The 15,345-nt window shown below is 46.4% G+C and overlaps 1 protein-coding gene across 1 annotated transcript; it reads right to left on the bottom strand.

Annotated features, from left to right (window-relative positions):
• Positions 1 to 11,260: 11,260 nt before the first annotated feature.
• On the bottom strand, positions 11,261 to 14,197 carry LOC117856476 (putative F-box/FBD/LRR-repeat protein At4g00315). The gene is made up of 3 exons (XM_034738833.2): positions 12,986 to 14,197; positions 11,710 to 11,877; positions 11,261 to 11,599 (listed from the first exon to the last, which is right to left on the bottom strand). The coding sequence occupies exons 1-3, from the start codon at positions 14,009 to 14,011 to the stop codon at positions 11,261 to 11,263; spliced, it is 1,533 nt and encodes a 510-aa protein (XP_034594724.1). The 5' UTR covers positions 14,012 to 14,197.
• Between the last annotated feature and the right edge of the window lie 1,148 nt (positions 14,198 to 15,345).

Below are 15,345 nucleotides of genomic sequence, written 5' to 3'. Positions count from 1 at the left end.
GAATTTGGTTTTGAATTTACAAGAAAAAAATTCAAAGTCTAAATTCCCCTAAACTATCAAACTATTTTTTTACCCTGAACTAAGGGGCGGTAGGAGCGAGAGGATGAAGGAGGAATGGTGGATAAGCACACCCCGTGGATCTATTAATTGACCAACGTAGCATTAAGGGGGTGTTTGGCAACTTCCTCATAAACTTTAGTATCTGTCACATCGGATATTTGGATACTAATTAGGAGTATTAAATATAGTCTAATTATAAAACTAATTACACGGATGGAGTCTAATTCGCGAGACGAATCTATTAAACCTAATTAGTCCATGATTTAACAATGTGGTGCTACAGTAACCATTTGCTAATGATGGATTAATTAGGCTTAATAGATTTGTCTCGCGAATTAGTATAGGGGTTATGCAGTTAGTTTTATAATTAGCTCATGTTTAATCCTCCTAATTAACGTTCGAATATCCGATGTGACCTCTCCTAAAGTTTAGTACCTCGCATCCAAACACCCCCTAAACTTCCACCATATAATCATAACCGTTAGGAGCAAAATGTATATTTTGCACTGGTCTTAGAAATTGGAGGGGTTAAATAAATGCTTTGTTAATTTATAGGGTTATCCTAACTTTGCTCCTAGTTTAGGGTAGCATTTTGGATTTTTTCCAATTTACAACTGTAAAGAGTATTTTTCTATGTCTTACCTAAAGCCAGTTTTAGAGAAATACTAATAGTTCAATATAAGAGATTTTTTGAATAGGGGAAGTTGCTATACTGGACCACAACCACCATCTGGGATGGAGGCCCACATCACTGATATCTTGGTCCAGTCCACTGTGACTGTTGCAATCACCTGTAAGATTGCTCGAAAGGCATTCCATGAGCCTTTTCTCTAGCTCGAAAGGCCGTTGCTGAACAGTTGGAACGATTCTCCGCTACAGCTACATAAGAATCCAAACATCGGTCGGTTGTAGCGCTCATCTTTTATGCAATCAAGGCTCCATTTTGCCAATCTTCAAGGCTGCTGCATGCATGAAAAAAAATGTCCTGTTGGAGATCTTTGCTATGACAACATAGCAGTGCCACTCCATGCTCCCGACCAGTGTCATGTAAGGCAACATCCGGTGCGTTACCAGACAACATAATGCAAGTAAAGCCAGAATCAGAACATAGACCGAATCACAGGGATCAAATAGTCCGAACAAAATCTGAAAATTCAGAGTGAATAGTAGAACAAAAGGCTACGAGGTACATCCGGAGAGAAACAGGCATTACAGGCCGTTTGAAAATTGAAACGCGCGAATAACATTCCAGGGAGCTGTCCAGTTACCATATTTTGAAGCGAACCTGGCAGGAGAGCTGCCGATTATATTAAAAAGAAGGAATCCAGATTGGATAAATATAATGAATCAAAAATGAAATAAGGCAAAATTGAGCTAGAAAAATAAAACAACACTATGAACTCAGTTGCAATCAGCATCGCACCAGTAGAGCGGAGAGATGTTTCGCTCCCGCCATAATCCACACGGTGGCCTCGTCTTTGATCCTCTCGAAAATCATGTTGACAAAAGACTCATTGCTGTTAAATATTCTCATATTCCTTTCTCTCCAGATTGTCCATGCAACTAGCATAATCAAAGTTCGCATGCCTCTCTTAGAGCAGGAATTTGCTCCCGCTCTCATCGACCACCAATGGTGCAGCGAATCGGCCTGTTGCCAAGCTCCCGAGTGGATTGCTGGCACCGACAACCAGTCCACCACCATGGCCCAGATTCTTGTTGTAACCCGACATTCGGCAAGGAGGTGTAGCGCCAATTCTTGTGATCTCTGACATAGTGGGCAGGTAGCTTGATTTGGCCATCCCCTTTTCTGAAGTCTGTCAGCAGTCCAAAGTCGATTTTGGATTGTGAGCCAGGAGAAGGTTTTGCAGCTTCTAGGAGTCCATATTTTCCAAATCAGGCCGTCAAAGTTGGTGGATGCCGAACCAATGAACTGTGCGTCGTAAGCTGATTTTGCGGAGTAGTTACCATCTGCAGTAAGCTTCCAAGTGATTTCATCTTGGACACCCGGGTGTAGGGCTACCTGTTGTACGACTTGCCACAGAAGGACGTATTCTCGGAAGTGTTGCACAGAGAATCTACTGTGGTGTATGTTGATGTCCCGGATCCAAGTTCGGTTGTGAATCGCGTCACGTAAACTCCTGTTCTTTCTTTTTGAAATGGAGAAAATACTTGGCGCTATGTCCTTTGGCCTTTGGCCTTGAACCCAGGCGCTATTCCAAAAGGAAGTCTTTGTTCCATCGCCTACGACGATGCGTGTACATGCCATAAATAATTTCCTATCCGTGTTATTACACGGAACCTCGGAGCCTACCCAAAGTTTATCTTCTGCTTTCCACTCATGCCACAGCCATCTGAGCCTCAGTCCTCTTGCAAACTTGTAGATGTTTAAAATACCTACTCCCCCAGTCTTGTCGGTCGGGCGGACCTTCGCCAATTCACTTTGCATTTTCCCCCTGTTAATGTCGCTGCCCCTACCCAAAAGAACTTCTTGCGCTTTGCGTCAATTTCCTTCATCACCTCTTTGGGAGCCTCCATTGCCGACAGGAGGTATACCGCCTGTGATGTTAATACTGATTTCATGAGTGCTAGACGTCCCGCCATAGTCATGTTCCTTGCATTCCACGCAGTGAGTTTGCAGGTCACCTTGTCTATGATGTACTGGAAGTGTACTCTCTTGAGCCTTGACGTCGTTAGTGGAAGTCCAAGATATCGCACCGGAAAGGAAGACCGTGTGACTGGAATGTCTCCAAAGATGTCATCCATATTAAGCCCTTCGCATCTTATAGGCACCACACTAGATTTCTCGAAATTTGTCCTCAACCCCGACACTTCACCAAATCTAGTGAGTAGGTCAGCTAAAGCAATGACATCCTGCCTAGTCGGGTTTAGGAAAATAGCTGTGTCGTCGGCGTACATGGATGTTTGGAAATTGAGGGACCTGCCTCGCAGCTTGGATATGAATCCTCTATCAGTGGCCTGCTCCAGTAAAGCTCATAGTGGTTCAATTGCAATCACAAAAAGTAAAGGAGATAAAGGATCTCCTTGCCGTAGTCCTCTGTTGTGCCTGATGGGGCTATTTGGGACCCCATTGAGAAGGATCCTAAATGAAGATGTGTAGAATAGAGAGGCCATCCATTCCCGCCAACGAATGGGGAAGCCCAAGTGTTGAAGTAAATCTAGCATATAATCCCATCTCACCGAATCAAACGCTTTGGCGATGTCAAGCTTAAAAAATAGTGCTGGAATTCGTTGTCGATGGTAGCGACGCGCCATGTTCCTGACTGTCATAAAATTATCGTGGATGCTCCTTTGCTTGATGAAAGCCGATTGTGATTGTGATACAATGTTTTTCATGTGCGGGGCCAACCGCATGGCGAGCACCTTTGTAATAATCTTGATGAATGAGTGTATCAAGCTTATCGGTCTAAAGTCAGGGACTACGTCGGCCCCTTCCTTTTTTAGCAACAACACTACGTTGGCTGTGTTGATTAATGGCAGGCTCGTGCAATGCAAGTTATGAAAAGCATTGGTCGCGTTTATGATGTCGCACTTTATAATCTCCCAACAGGCCTTGTAAAATGCCCCAGTGAAGCCATCTGGTCCCGGCGCCTTGTCCGATGGTATCTCGAGTATTGCATGTTTAATTTCCTCCTCCGTGAAAGGTTCGACGAGGGAGCTGAGGTACAGATTGGGGAGATTTATGTTGTCTCAGTTAACGTCCTGTGATCGTTGTCCCGGCGGTCCCATCATCGTAGCGAAGTGGTGTTGAATTATGTTGGCTTTTTCTTCGTGATTGAAAGTCCAAATGGATCCTTATTTTAGTCACTGAATGTAGTTTTTCTTCTTCCTTCCATTAACCCTCTGATGGAAGTATTTGGTATTAGCATCACCTAATTTGATATTCGTAATGCGCGATGCTTGTTTCCGTCTGACCCTTTCAACCACCGCCAGGCCGAGGATTCTTCGCTTAAGTTTTGCCGCAGTCAATTCGTCCCTGAGGGCTCTATGTTCTTGTGCCATATCCAATCTAAGGACAGTTACCGTAGGGATACAAAGAGGGATACAAAGAGGTCTTCTCTCTCGCTTAAACAAGACCTTCCCTGATAACTTTCTCACGCTTCAGACAGGATCTTAGCAGCCATGTTCCTGTTCCCACAAGGTGGAACAACACTTATGAAAGGTTTTTACATTAAATTGTTACCGTTCCTGGAAGGTTCCCGTCCCGGAACAACGTTCCCAGCTGCTGAGGACAGGACCTTCTGAGTTCTGATGGTTGGAAGGAATTTCAACCAAAAAGGCGAAATGCGCCGCTGCTACTTCATTAAGCATTACCAGCTGATTCGTAGAGGTTCGTTACATTAACAGGACAACGGATCGCATACGTCAAGTGTTGGACTAAATCACGTACAAAAGCATCCAGAACCTGCAGGACCGCAGGTAAGCCTGGCTCGAACCACTGATATTAGGATGCGATCAGCAGGAGCACAGCTCCAGACGCACGTCCGAAGAAGCCCTCGGCCAGCTGCAGAGTTCCCTTCGAACCGCTGCAACCATGTCTTCCTTTTGACGTCTCTCTGCTTGAAGCATGGCTTTACGCTCGGACTCGTCATCCGACTCCTCATGCTGCACGGCAACCCACCTGCGATACTTGAGGCTCATTCTTCTGAGAACCGTCGCATTCATAACCAAGAACTGAGCAAGGCCCAAGCAAGGGCCGCCTTCGAAGAATGAATCGGACATGTCGAAGGTGACAGTTGACAAGTGATTCTGAAGGCATTCTGCATTTATCTGTTTCTCCCAAAACTCTGCAACCAAGGGGTGAGGGGAGTCCATATCATAAGGATCCTAACAGCACACAAGAGGGGGGGAAAATATTATAGGCCACAAAGAACAGATCGTCGAACAGAACTTGAAGAAAATGGTTAGGGGCTTACAATGATTTCAAGATCCTTGAGAATTGGAGAGCTGTTGAGCAAGCATGAAACTAGTGTAGCAACAGCTTCATGGTTGTGATCCATTGTAAGAGTAAGATTCTGCAACACAAGCAAATAGCATTTCTTGGGCAACCTCATTGGCACTGAATTTTTGTCCTTTCTCAAGACCTAATTGAGATCCAAAAAGATGATAGATTTGAACCCTTCACAGGGGAGAACCCCTAATAGTGGTCAAAACCATCTGGACTATGTTAACAGAGAGTATACATATATGCGTACAAAAGGAAATTTGATATCATGGGAAGTAAATTAAATGTCAGCTCTATCCATTCCTTTCGATGAAAATAATCTGGCTGATTTAAACATGTCACGTGCTATATTTTTGTACCATTATAAGCTACCTGGAGCACTTGGCCAAATGAAAAGTTCTAGAAATTGAATTGTGATTTGTGAGGGAGAAATACACTGAATCTGGAATATACATCACAACATGCATCAATTCAGTCTTTAGAATCATCCTCAAGTGCAACCAACCATGCCAATCCAATGTCTGCACGACCGAATCCAAATCCTTGCAAACTAAACAGATGATCCAATTCATAACTTCATCAATGTTTCTACTGATAGAAGATTCAACGTAGCTAGTCCATGACTACACATAAATGAACAATTCCCATTGTGCAAATTATCCTTTCTTTAACACGCATATAGAGATTTTAAGCATACCAAGGATTCCTGGTCGCGACCAAATTTCATCATTTGGGAGTCTGTTCTACTCTTTCAAAGTAAAATGAAGCGCAGCATCTGATAAACTCTTTTAAGTGATGAGATGCCCAATAAAACATTATGTTTTGGGTTCTATCTCACCAGAGCAACTCAATGTATGTTCGTTTCATAAAAAAAACTTACTTGAGGATTTACTCAGACTACATTAGCAGAAGTTAGTTACATGCCAGCATCCCGGCCTTCCTAGGCAGAAAAACATGAATATTGAACAAACACACACTGACCTTGGAATATTCACGCTCCAACTTGGATTTGGATCTGCCGATTACACCCAGAAATTTCACTAAGTTCCCTATCTCGTCCATCTGCTGGTCCTCTCTCCCCTCCACCTCCCCAAAATTAAATATGTCATCGCTCTCAGACATTGTCTCATCGTCGTCGGTGTCCTCACTGTCGCAGGCGGTCCCGTAGAAGAGGCCCAGCTTCACGGAGTCCACACGTGGCGCCTTCTTGACGGAGACGCATTGCGGACGGAACAAGTTGATCTCCAGATTCTCCAGGCTCGGCGCGTATAACGATGTTCCGCGCCTTGCGAATGTCGTCTAGCACCAGCCGCTCCATGCGGTGCCGGTCCTAAGTTTTGAGGGCTCTCTGGCATACTTGTCGCGAGGCTCTTCTAAACTATATATAAATATATATAAGTGTTAATTTTTTTACAAAATGAAAACAAATCCAATAATATATTTTAAATTTAACATATTTGATAATTATCGAGGAACTATAGACTAAAATTAATATGATTACCTTAAGGAAGAATAGAACTCCATAATATACATTGCTTCTCATAAAAAGATAGTTGTTTGGACATTTCTTGATGCAAAATCATAAAGGACGGTATTGGGATCAATAGTGTCCAAGATATCCCTCTCGATGATGCATATAGCTAATCCATTTAACCTTTCTTGTGACATAGTTGATCTCAAATAGTTCTTCAACAACTTCAATTTTGAGAAACTTCTTTCCGCTGAAGCTACAGTCACAAGTACAGTTAAGATGATTCGATAGGCAACTGAAACATTTGGATAGCAATCTGCAGCTATAACAAACTCCAGAATCTCAAGCGCTGACATCAAAGAATCTGGCAAAGTCACTTGTAGCACCTTTAATTCTGAGAAAAAAAAATTATTGATCTCAACATCGGATGAGTTCTCCTGAGAAAATATTTCCACAAAATTCTTGCAGTGCAGCCAAAGATCAGCTTCATCTAAAGATTTCAAATTTTTTGAGTTGAACAAGAACCTATAAATGTTATCAAATTTTTTTCATCTGTTCAAATCTACTAGTCAATGAAGGAATTATAGTACCAATCATAACATTAAAGTACTCTACTCTAAATGAGTCCACAGCAGACCATTGTATTTCCTCATCTTGATCATCTTATTCATCAAAATGTTTCTTTTTTCCTGTAAAATGTTTCTTTCTCCCTGTAGAAATCATAACATTGAAGAAACATTTTAATGAACAAGATGACCAAGATGAGGAAATATAACGGTCTGTTGTGGACTCATTTAGAATAAAGTACTTCAATGTTATGATTGATGCTGCAATTGCTTTATTGACTAGTAGCTTTGAGCAGATGAAAAAATTTGATAATATTTTTGGGTTCTTGTTCAACTCGAAAAAATTTAAAATTTTTGGATGAAGCTGATCTTTGGCTGCACTGCAAGAATTTTGTGGAAATATTTTCTCAGGATAACTCATATGGTGTTGAGATCAATGATTTTTTTTCAGAATTAAAGGTGCTACAAGTGACTTTGGTAGATTCTTTGATGTCAGCGCTTGAGATTCTGACGTTTGATATAGCCGCAGATTGCTATCCAAATGTTTCAGTTACCTATCGAATCCTCTTAACTGTACCTGACTGTAGCTTTGGCGGAAAGAAGTTTCTCAAAATTGAAGTTGTTGAAGAACTTTTTGAGATCAACTATATCGCAAGAAAGGTTAAATAGATTGGCTATGTGCACCATCGAGAGGGATATCTTGGACACTATTGATCTCAATACCGTCCTTGATGATTTTGCATCAAGAAATGCCCGAAAAACTATCTTTTTATGTTATGGAGTTCTATTCTTCCTTAAGGTAATCATATTAATTTTAGTCTATATTGTTCCTCGATAATTATCAAACATGTTAAATTAAAAATATGTTATTGGATTTGTTTTCACTTTGTAAGAAAAGTATTATAAGATTTATATATAGTTTAGAGGGGCTATATATTATTGGATTTATTTTCGCTTTGTAAGAAAAATATTATAAGATTTATATATAGTTTAGAGGGCTCTCGCGACGAGTTCGTTAGAGGACCCTCGAGAACTTAGAACCGGCACTGCCTGCAGCAGTATAGCTCTAGCGAGGTGAGCGTCTGGCAATTGTACACCGGGGAAGGTACCTTGTAGCAGTCGATCAGGCTGCCGTTCGTGATGCAGAGCTCCCGGAGGCCGCCGCTCCCGCATATCAACTTGGTTCCGATATCGAGGGCGGACACCGGGGCCGCCCGGTCGAGCCAGCGGTCGTTGTCCTCGCAGTGGTCGTCGTCACGGTAGTCGCGGCGGTTGAAGGTGCCGCAGCCGACGCGAAGGCGGGGGAGCGTGGCGAAGACGCGGGGCCAGCGGCGTGAGAGGAGGTGGTTGCTGCGGCGTCGCGGAGCGGGAGGCGGGCGAGGATGGCGTTGTCGAGCGCGCTGAGCCGGTCCTCCTCGGGCTCGGCGGCATTGGATGGAGGAGAGGGAGAGGGCCTCGCCCTCTTCGCTTCTGACTGTGTCTGCTCCATGGAAGAGTTCAGCGATGCCTGTGCGGCTGTGCGATTTGGCTGTTCATGAGGGAGGGGAAAGATTTTGCTATTGATTGCAGGCAGGAGTGGCAGGTGTGGTTTCCCGCCAGATTGTGTAGAGCGCGCCATTTCTACAGGGAAGGAAGGCACGTTGGGCGCTGGCAGTTGCTTTCCCCTGTTCACTTCTCCGAGCTCAGACTGGTGGCAGGGTTCGACGAGTTGTCACGTCGTTTCTTTTCTAGAATTTTTTTTATGCTTGTCTATTCTATGTTACGAATTTCACAAATTATTATTATGTTTTAAATTTGGTTGTTCGAAAATGATACTTAAAACATTTGTATCGAAGAGTAACAATATACTTTTGCAAAATGTAGTAACAAATTTAGCGGTTAAAACTACATTTTGGGATTATGGTTGTCTAAGCATGTGTTTGGTTTTGGATCAAGCGGAACGGGTTGGGTTCATCTCACTTTTGTTGGTTGGGTTCAACCGATCTCATATTTGGATGAGAGGGATGGCTTCGTTTCAATCTTTTGTTTGGTTGAAGGGGTTGAGAGGGATGGGATGGATACCATTTTAACACCGTTAGCAACAGCATGTTAGCTGCGGGGCCCATCTGTCATCCTATTTTCTTTTTTTTACCTCACCTTATCTTCTTCCTCAGCTGACGTCGCCGGCTATGCCCCTGCTCCCCCGGCTATGCCGCCGCCACCGGCCTGGCTCCTCCCCGCCGCGTCGGCTTCTCCCCCTCCCCCCACCGCGCGGCGTGCTCCCCCCGCCGCACCGGCCTGTTCCTCCCCACAAGCGGCAGCCTACTCCCCCCGCGGTGTTGGCCTAGCGCCTCCATGCCACGCCGCCCTGCTCCCCACGCCGCGCCGCCCTGCTCCTCCCCGTGGCGCCCGCACCACCGGCTGATCCTCCGTGACGCCGTGCTCGACGTGTGCCGACTGATTGGAGCGGTGGAGCCACTCGCTTGCACCCTCCCCCGACGGTGTGAGTTGCATGACAGGGGAGCAAATTGGGTCGGGGTGGTCCACTTGTTTTGGACGGATCATTCCAACCCGCATCTATGAGGTATATTCCCTATCGGGGATGGACCCAACCCATTGCATTTTGAACCAAACACCGTGCAAAACGGATCCGACCCAACCCAACCCACCTCAACCCTCAAACCAAATGCACCCTAAAAAGTTTCTCATTTACATGGAGTACCACAGTGACAAGCTAATACACACCAAATTTTATGATTTAGTTTTTTAAAGATGCTAAATTTCAGTCGAATATTTTTTTCGAAAGATCCGGAAAGGTTTACAGCGTTAATTAATGAGAAGAATAGCAATTACAGGCACTGGTGACACCAAATTTGAACCTGACAAGATTGGGGCATCGGAATAGCCTCCAACGGAAGAAAAAGATTTTAGTTGTGTCATGTTTTTAGGATTGTGCCTTACATTATGGTTTTTAGAGATTTGAGCCCTCCTTGATGGTGTATAAGGGAGCCGGTAAAGAACCCTCAAGCTAGCTCCATGGGTTTCTCATCCACCGATTTGTTGGGAAGAGCTAAAGTTGGTTGGAGTCGTACCAAACAAGATCTTGTTTTTAGCGATAGAGAATGGGATGGTAAGACACGATGGTGTAGGACCGCCAAGTGGACCTAGAAAGATGGCTGGGAGATAATTACGAGCCTCCTCAGTGTCGTTGGCTAAGTTGCAAAATGTGGGGTGAAAATTAGGAAAGGAGATGAAGTTGTAGAGGTGTGGGTTCAATCACATGTGTTTGGTTAGAGCACAAAATAGGATGGTTCAAAACATATGCTTCGAGGAGGTAAATGGCTAGCTTAAGAAAAACATAAGTCGAATTAGAGTAGTTGGATTTCAAATTATTGATAGAAAAACAAATGATTATGGGTGAATTTAATTACCACTCAGCTATTGATACATCTCTACAAAATAGATTCCCATTATAATATGAACCCGCTTGATAATGTTGCAGATTTTTTTTCCTTCTCTCTCAATAAGATGGTAATTTCTAGACCTTTTGGTTAAATGTGGAGGCTCTTTTCAGTCCATTACTGAGATAACAGATTTTAAAAGTTGTATTTAACTATCTATGATTGCACAGGTTTCTGAAAGTATATTTGCAAAAGCCAAAATATAACCAGTCAAAAGCTGATAACAGAAGGTCAATAGACATCTTCATCGGGGCAGTAACACAGGGCCACATGCTCCTTTTGCCAATATTTTAGGGAAAAGCCTCTGAATCACTCGAGACTCGAGTGAGGGATAGACAGTCCCATATTTTAAAAGACAAATTACTGATTGCACCACCTAAAGCTAACAAGATATTGAGGCCATGTTTAGTTACTCCTAAATTCCCAACTTAGACACTATGCAAAAAGAAGATTCTCCATCACATCAAACTTGCGGTACATGCATGGAATACTAAATGTAGACGAAATAAAAAACTAATTGCACAGTTTTGTTGCACTTTGCGAGACGAATCTTTTAAGCCTAATTAGTCAATGTTTGGATAATATTTCACAAATACAAACGAAATGCTACAGTTACGCATTTATGGTAAAATGCCAATTTTGCTACTCCCAAATTGGGAACTAAACAAGGCCCGAGTCTTCTTCTTCTACCGATTGTCTCCGTTGCATCGCGCTCAGCATGTAAACAAAATATAAACTCCTCACATCAGTTCCTCCTCGTCTAATACCACGGGAGGCGATCAACAGCAGAGATTTCCACCAGGGCACCTGGAGAAGCCCTTGGACATTGCTGGAGCTCCCCTCGGACTGTCTCAAGCTCGTCCGCATAGAGATGATGATCCTTGGAGCGTTGGTACTTGATGCTCATCCTCTTGAGAGCCCTCGCGCGCATCACCAGAAACTTGGAGAACACGATGTAAGGGCAGTCCTGGAAGCTCTCGCTGGCCCTGTAGAAGGTGATATTCGACAGGTGATTCTGAACACACTCAGTGCTCACGTGCTCCTCCCAGAATTCTGGCGCAAGAGAGCTTACGCGACGATCATCATAATTGTAAGGGTCCTAAGAATAGAGAGACGAAAGAGTTAGAAGAAATGCAATGTAGGATGAATCTCACTTCACTGTTCACTCTGAACATGAATCCAGGAAACTTTATCATCACAGGGGCTTACATGGATCTCGAGATCGCTGAGGTTTGGGGAGCTGTTCAGCAGGCATGAGACCACTTTAGCTAGGCCTCTGTCGTTGTGGTTCAGACCAAGAGACAGCTTCCGCAACCCACGCAAATAGCATTTCTTAGGCAAACTCATTGGCACCGAGTTGCTGGTCTTGCTTAAAACCTTGTTGAAATGTAAACACCATTAGCAGTTTATACTTTCAACCATAGCCATGTAAATTAAAGTAGCAATCCAGCAGAATGTGAGTAGTCATGCACGCAGCTGGGCCATTCAGGCTTAGGCAAATAAAATAAGTCAAAATTCACCACTATTTTCTTTACATAAACCTAGACCTAACCTCTACAATTACTATTTCGATGTCAACTTCAGTTCGTAGCCATTCAGAATCACATAACAGAGAGCCTTGAAGTTCATATTAGAGTAAATCGTTGGATCTTCTTCTTTTGAAACCTTGTATACGCAAAGAACAACATAATTCTTATTTCCTAAATGCCCTTATAAATTTAATTTATAATTTTGAGCAGTGAGTGACAGGTGATCATGTTGATGAATGATGACCCTACTAGGAACGCAAGAATAGGAGAATCAGAATATCATCCACAGATGACTATCAGAATAGGTCAACAAAGTGAAGATTTCAAAAACTATCAAAGACACTTGGCAATTTTCACTTTTGTAATTCCTTTTCATTGCAAATGAAAACAGAGTCCAGTACCTTACAGAGGACACAGAAACAGAAAGACTAGGGATGACTAGCAGTTCAAGATAAGAAAGGCCACAGCTTAAAAAGAAACACGTAAACAGAGTTAAGCACAACAGACTGGAACCATAAATTCGGTTGATTGTCAATTGACCTTTTTTGCGCGAGATGGTTGTTGATCCATTTAATCATGGTCAAAACTTATGATGATTTAATTGCATGTAGTTAATAATTTTCATATTACTACTCGATGAAAGTATTTAACAAAATCAAACGGCTCAAAGTTGACGAAAGATACGTTAGCAACAAATGAAAGTGTTTTTCGTGATAATTAAGACTCGATGTAAGTGTGAAAGCATGTGGGTTCATTGCCAAAATTGATAACATTTGCATGCCTCTAGTTCACTTGCCCAAACTTGGGCAAGAACTTTGCTAAATGTATCTACATTACGCTACGTGAACTGGGTACCTCATTAATAACTGATAGCTCGGCTGCCTAGACATGGGTGACATTGGCACCAAAGAAACAACCTGCTGAATGAACCTGATTTATGAAGGGAAAATACTGACCTTGGCAAACTCATATGACAAGTTCAAGAAGAGCTCCTTAGCGCAGCCGAGTCCGCTGAGGAACGTCATGATGTTGGTCGCCTCGTCCGTCTTCTTGTGCTCCCGCTTCTGCATCGCCTCAAAATCAAACAGCTCCTGGACCTTGTTGCCGTCTGGCCTCTTGCGGGCGATCTCGCCGTCAGAGTTATCGTAGCTGTTCCAGAAACAGTCGGGGAAGTCGTAGAACAGGATCAGCTTCGCCGACTCCAGGCCCGGCGCCTTGGTCACCTTGACGCGGAGCGGGCGGTACGAGCGGATCTCCAGCTCCTTCAGGCTCGGCCCGCGGATCACGACGTTCCGCGCCCTGTGGCAGTCGTCGAGCACGAGGCGCTCCACTGCCCGGCACCGCGAGATCACGCGCCGAAGGTCGGCGTCCTCGGCGACGACGTTGCGGAGCCGGAGCGACCGCACGGCGCGCAGGCCGGTGAGCTTGCCGGGAACCCGGAGCCAGCACGAGTCGAGATCCAGCGAGGTGAGCGTCTCGCAAGCGTACACCGGCGAGGGCAGGAGGTAGCGCTCGTGCACGTGGTCGTTCACGACCCTGAGCTCCCGCAGGGCGCCGCGCCGGCAGACCTCGCGGAAGGAGGAGTAGAACCAGTCCCCGTACCCTTCCAGGAGGTCGATGTCCACATCGACCTCGAACGCGACGACCGGCGCCTCGCGGCCGGCAAGGACGCAGTCGAGGGAGTCCACCCACCGGCAGTTGTCGTCGCAGTAGTTGATGCCGAGGGACGCGCGGGCGTTGAACGTGGTGGAGTCGAGGCGGAGGCGCGGGAGTGTGGCGAAGACGCGGGGCCAGCGCCTGGAGAGCGCGGTGGTGACCGCGGCGTCGCGGAGCGGGAGGCGCGCGAGGATCTCGCGGAGGGCGTCGTCGTCGAGCGCGCTGAACCGGTCCTCGCCGTCGCCGGCGGCCCCGGCTTCGGCATCGGTTCGAGGAGGCGAAGGTTTCACCTTCTTCGCCGGCGGGGTCGGTTGCTGCGCCTCCATGGAATCGCCGTCGCCGTTGGAACCTGGAAGGAAGGGCGGGCTTTATATGCCGACGGACGCTGCGTTTCCCGCCGGATGGCGTGGAATTCGCGCCATTTTTACTTTGCACAGGGAATCATTCATTCGCGCCCTTCGATCAACACGCACCGCGCGCGGCGGCGGAGGGTGTCGGTTCGTCTTCCTCCGGATTTTGTTCTAGCGTCGGGACTTGGGAAGTTGGGAACTTGAGATCGCGGGATCACCGGCTGGCGGCTGCGCGGGATCACCCTTTCCTTCGAGGCGGATCACGTTCTGATCGCCATTTCGTTCGGGCGCGTGTGCCGGGGGCTCCTATCTAGCACACGGAAGTCAGATAGAGATGTGGCTTAGACCCATTAGACCCATGATACACTTGCCTAATTGACGGTGGAAAAGTTAGTCGTTCCTTTTTTTTCTTTTCTTGCCTCTCAAAAGGTTTTCGTTCTCTATTTGATACCGGGTATAACTTTAGTTCTTTATATGACACTCTGTTAGATTTTCCGTCCGATCGCCGTTAAATACCTTGTGAAAAGACGATTTTGCCCCTATGGAAGAATGTGGGCCCCACCACACCCACCCTCCTCTCCGGTGTCTCGATCTCCCACCGGCGAATGGTGGCTGCCCGCGGGCGCGGCAGGGGCGGCTGGAACCCGGGTGGGAGCGGCAGCGGTGGGGACAGCAAGGGGTGCTAGGGGTGGTGCGGCGGAGGCTGGCCAAAGCGGCGCAGGGAGGCGGTCGGGACGGAGGAAACGTTGTTAGCCGGCGGGGTGGAGGCATCGAGGGCGGTGTCGGGACGGGGGCGATGTCGGGCGGCGGGGCGGAGGCGGCGGCTGTGGCGTCAATGGGGGAGGTGGTGACGCCATCATGCGCCCACGCAGGGCCGCCGCTCCACCCACGTCGGCTCCACCGCGCGGGTCCACCACCGCCGTCATGCACCCACGCCGGGCCGCCGCTCCTCCTTGGTGCTCGTCGTACTCCACTCCCTCCCCCGTCGCGCCGCCTTCCACCTTCGCTAGTCTAGCACCAACGCCAGCTTGTCCGCAGCCCGCACGCCCACACGTGGGAAGGGGTGGGGACGGCCGCCATGGCTGGAATAGACCGGCAGGGAGGGGTGCGGCCAGCCTGGAGGCGACGTTGAGGGGTGGGGGAGGTGCAGCCACTTACAACGACCAAGGTGGCGCAGCTAGCTTGCACGGCGAGGGAGGCATGGAGCGGCGTGGTAGGCAGTGGGAGAGAAGAGGAGGAGAGGAAGGAGAAGGGTGGGTGTGGTGGGGCCCACATTCTTCCATAAGGGCAAAATCATCTTTTCACAGGGC

This window comes from Setaria viridis, chromosome 5, assembly GCF_005286985.2.
Source record: "Setaria viridis chromosome 5, Setaria_viridis_v4.0, whole genome shotgun sequence".
In the NCBI taxonomy this organism is placed as follows: domain Eukaryota; kingdom Viridiplantae; phylum Streptophyta; class Magnoliopsida; order Poales; family Poaceae; genus Setaria; species Setaria viridis.
The sequence above is the reverse complement of the archived record's forward strand: the minus strand, read 5'-3'. Positions and strand labels throughout refer to the sequence as shown.